The sequence below is a fragment of the Crocodylus porosus genome, unplaced genomic scaffold (assembly GCF_001723895.1).
Source record: "Crocodylus porosus isolate Cpor-Errol unplaced genomic scaffold, CroPor_comp1, whole genome shotgun sequence".
In the NCBI taxonomy this organism is placed as follows: Eukaryota; Metazoa; Chordata; order Crocodylia; family Crocodylidae; genus Crocodylus; species Crocodylus porosus.
Genome location: NW_017728920.1, coordinates 1027421 through 1031561, shown reverse-complemented (window position 1 = coordinate 1031561; position 4141 = coordinate 1027421). Strand labels below are relative to the sequence as shown.

The window sequence follows — 4141 nt, the reverse complement described above, 5'->3', positions numbered from 1 at the left end:
TAGTTAGTGTCATAGAGGCAGTCCAACAAACATCTGTAAAAGAGGCAAAAAAACAGGAAGCAGCAGAGACAACTGGAAAACTCTGTGGGCCTGATCACCCCGCAGACCGGTTCTCAGCCTCCCCGCCTGGGCGTATCCCAGCGAACACAAAGGCCTCAGAAATCCGACAACTGACAACGACTCACCGTGTTACAGTATTGCATTGTATTTCCCATTCATGAGTCGTTGACCAGTTCTGGGACTTAAGGAGCCGGCAGCCGCACCTAGCTTTGGACTAGCTCCACTGTTGGAACGCAAGGGCTGGCTCTGGAACCTCGTGAACCAACGGACACCCTATAGATTAAGAGACACTAACAGCTTACTTTAAGTCGTCTACTTGTGCCAACTCGGCGAACCTCGAGGGCAGCTAAAAAGCTACCTCAATTCCGCCCCGCAAGCCGCGCGCTCGCACAACTCCGCAAAGCCCGCGGCTCCCCTAAGCGGTGCCGGAGCCGCTAGCCCGGCATTTCGCCACACTCTGGAGCTGCTCCCCCACCACCAAATTCCTGGACCTGTGGGGAGCCCCAGGCCCTGCGAGCTGGATCAGGCACCCAAAACCAGCACACAGGGCCAGGTGCGGGGGGCAGCTCTAGTACCACACACAGGAGAGAACTCTGCAGACCCCAATGTGATCTGTCCAAACTGGAAAGGTAACTCCAAGTACAGGATTTCAACCAACCGAGAACTCACATTTACATACTGCATCCAGACTGTATATGCAGCTTTGGGTACTAAAATACTTTCCCCAATTCTTCAAATAACCATTTTCAAAATCAAAATAGCTCAAAAATGCTGAATTTACTGAAGCTTGCAAAAAGAAGACCCTACAGTTAATCTAAGCAGTCAAGATACAAGTAGGAACATAGAAAAGCCTTAAAAAAAGAAATGTAATCTGCATTTCCTAACTTTACTTGAACAAGTACAAGCCAAAATTCTAACTGCTTTAAGGAAAGCAGAATTTAAGCGACATGCTACTCAAAACACATAGACAACCAAACTGAGCACCAAGCAAAAAACTAACTCAACAGTTCTGATACTACAAGGAAATAAAATTAATAAACTATACCATAATAATCTCTAACTTAAGACTCACTCATCTACATGCCAACTACTTATTAACCAACTCATTTGTATTAAATACCTGTTTAACTTCCTACCTTCAAATTAACAAAGCACTCTCTCTCTCTATGCCTTCCTGTTTAGATACCAACAAGTGTCTAGTCATGATTATTTTTTGTGTCTAACTTCTTAATCAATTATTTTACCGTCTCATAATTATCCCTTTGAAACAGCCAAATTGACTGCATCCTGTTTCAATGCCCAACGCCATTTCCAGATAACATAAAGAACATCACTAGTTTTCCAAAACATACTTCAGAGAACAACACTACTTGTCCAGTAAGAACATAATCTGAAAACTCATACAAATATTCTAGTTCTTACCCCAGTCTGAAGCACATATTTCCTGAGTTGCTGACAATTTAATCAAAGCCTTTCAGAAATCATTTATGTCCTGTTTTTATCGTTTGCTGTATTTCTCCATCTTCCTGAAGAGAGAAAAAACATCTCACAAACAAAAGCAAAGTCATATCACCAAATACCTGAGCACTGGTTTATTCTGAGTTCTTCTGTTCCTATGGATTATTCACTGCTGAAAATCATAACTATTTATGACACCATGGCTACCATCTGTAGTATCAGACAGTACTACTGTATGTTAGAAGTTAATCAGGAATAGAACAATTACAAAATGGATCTAGTTTTCACACATGTTCTTAATAATAATAACAAAAAAAATGTCCAGCATACTTAATTCATTTGTGAGAACAAATGAAAAAAATGACAGGAATAACTGCAGCTGTACTCTATAACTTCAAAAACAGAAAGGAAGAAAGATTACTTTCATAATTTATTTTTTTAAACTGAGATACGAGTACATGTAAAGAACAAGCAACTTCCACAACCTTGCACTCAAAGTCATGATTGCTTATCCATTTAAAACAGTTGTGTTGGATAGTATCACATTACAGACAATTAGGGAAGAGGAATATCAAGGCAGCTAGAAATGTTTGGTTTTACAATTAAGTTACAAAGCTAGTAATAGTTAAGTAAAAGGCAAGTGAAAATATTTTTGCCACTCTCAAAAATAGATATAAACAGGTTTTCTACAACAGCGTTTCCCAACCCGTGTGCTGCAGCACACTGGTGTCCTGTGAGGCAAGTCTAGGTGTGCCATGGAATTTTGAGCCGGAGCCATGCCCCCGCCGGCTGCTGCCATGGGCAAACAGACAGACAGACGGGGGACGTGGCTCCAGCCAGCGATTTGCATCCGCATGCTGTGTTCAGACACCCCCAGCCCAGCCGCTAACCCCACCCTCATTCCCCCGCATTTAGCCGGTGTGCCACAGAATAGGAGAGTGTAAGTGTGCTGCTGGAACCAAAAGGTTGGGAAACGCTGATCTAGAAATCATATAGCCCAGGGGTCAGCAACATATGGATCCAGCCTGCAGAGACACTGGATCTAGGTCAGTGAACTAGAGGGCATTGTTTATGAACCGTGCTGGGGATAGACAGCTTCCAGTTGTGCTTGCACTGCTGCCACTTCTCCTGGCTCTAGTTCAGGGGCAGGCAATTATTTCTGGCGGAGGACCGCTTACCAAGTTTTGGCAAACTGTCAAAGGCTGCATGGGTAGCCCTGACCCTTGACAGGTGCCCCACCCCCTGCTCACCATCTTGTAACCAGAAGTCCCACCCCCTAGCCCACAGGCGGGCAGTTATTTCAGGCAGAGGACCGCTTACTGAGTTTTGGCAAGCCATCGAAGGTCATATGACAGACAGCCAGAAGCAGATTAATATTAATTTTCTAAATTTTTTAGGGGCCCCGCAGGCAGGAAAGACTGGCTTGGCGGGCTGTATCCTGCTCGTGGGCTGCATTTTGCCCACCCCTGACCTAACCCCTGCCACCCGCTTTGCCACCAGAATTCCCTCCCCTTGCCCCCAGAAGCACTCATTTCAGCAAGGGGTTATGCCATCTCAGAACCAGAAAAATACCAAATTATATTCTAAAAAGTGATCATCTACAACATTCATTAATATGGTTTCTCTCACATATTTTCAAAAAATGTTTTTGTCCCAATTCACATGCATTTGTGTAGCATACACAGAGGTGATTGTGCAATAGCTTAAAATTAAGTCTTATTATTATATACTGTGGGGGGTGGATAAAGGTTTGTGGGGACTCTGGGTGGGCATGGGGGGAGGGCAGATGGGGTTTGTGCATGGAAGTGCAAGGGGAGGCGTAAGTGCATGTGTATGTACATGGGAGGGCCTCCACAAGCAAACACACACACTGCCCCGTGCCAGCGCACGCACGCACACTGCCGTGCTTCTTGTTAGCTCACTCACCCCAAGCCACTTCAGCTGCAACTTGAACCCAGATCTCCCACATGGTAAGCAGGAATGGTGCCATACAGCCATCACACACACACACATTGCCCCACGCCCACTGCCCTGTTGCCCCGCACTATGACCCCATTTCCTTAGCATGGCCCATCACTCCCAACTCACAGCCCACCGCCCGCCCCTCTCCCCCGAACCACAGCCCCCTGGCCCTGCTAATGCTCCTCACTCCCAAACCATAGCCTCCCACCCTCCCCAGGTGCCCGAGGGCCAGGTCCAGGGCCTGCTCGCCAGCAGTGCCTGAGCCCCAGCTGCTCCCCGCAAGAAACCGCAGCTGCCGAGGCCGGAGCATGGCCCCCCTGTTCTCACTAGGCAGCAGAGTCAAAGCAGAACCCGTGCTGGGGGGCTGGGGAGCATGGAAAGGATGTCAAGGAGAAACAAAGCAACAGGACATAACGGAATGCTTAGCCTCAGACAAAGGTTTGCCATCTTGGGAGCCCCTTACCTTTGCATCCCGTTCTATTCATTTGTAAAATACAGCAGGGCTTGCACTATTTTCTGAAGTCCTTATTACAAATGCCAAGTGCAGAAGTTACCCACTGTTAGTTAATCCCACTCGTGTATCTATGCTCATGCCTGAACAAATGCCTGAACAAATTATTCCATAGTTACTAGGTGTGAAAAAATCTGCCCCCCCCCCCCC

The 4141-nt window shown here is 46.3% G+C and overlaps 1 protein-coding gene across 2 annotated transcripts in view; it reads right to left on the bottom strand.

Moving 5' to 3' along the window:
- REEP3 (receptor accessory protein 3) overlaps nt 1–4141 on the bottom strand; it is a 71487-nt gene that overhangs the window by 53916 nt on the left and 13430 nt on the right. The window contains exon 2 of one of the 2 annotated variants that reach the window (XM_019538472.1): nt 1483–1586. The exons of the other annotated variant lie outside the window; for it this stretch is intronic. Coding sequence (XP_019394017.1) covers nt 1483–1499 — 17 coding nt within the window. The 5' untranslated portion in view covers nt 1500–1586. The remainder of the gene's footprint in view (nt 1–1482; nt 1587–4141) is intronic. 2 annotated transcript variants of the gene reach the window in all.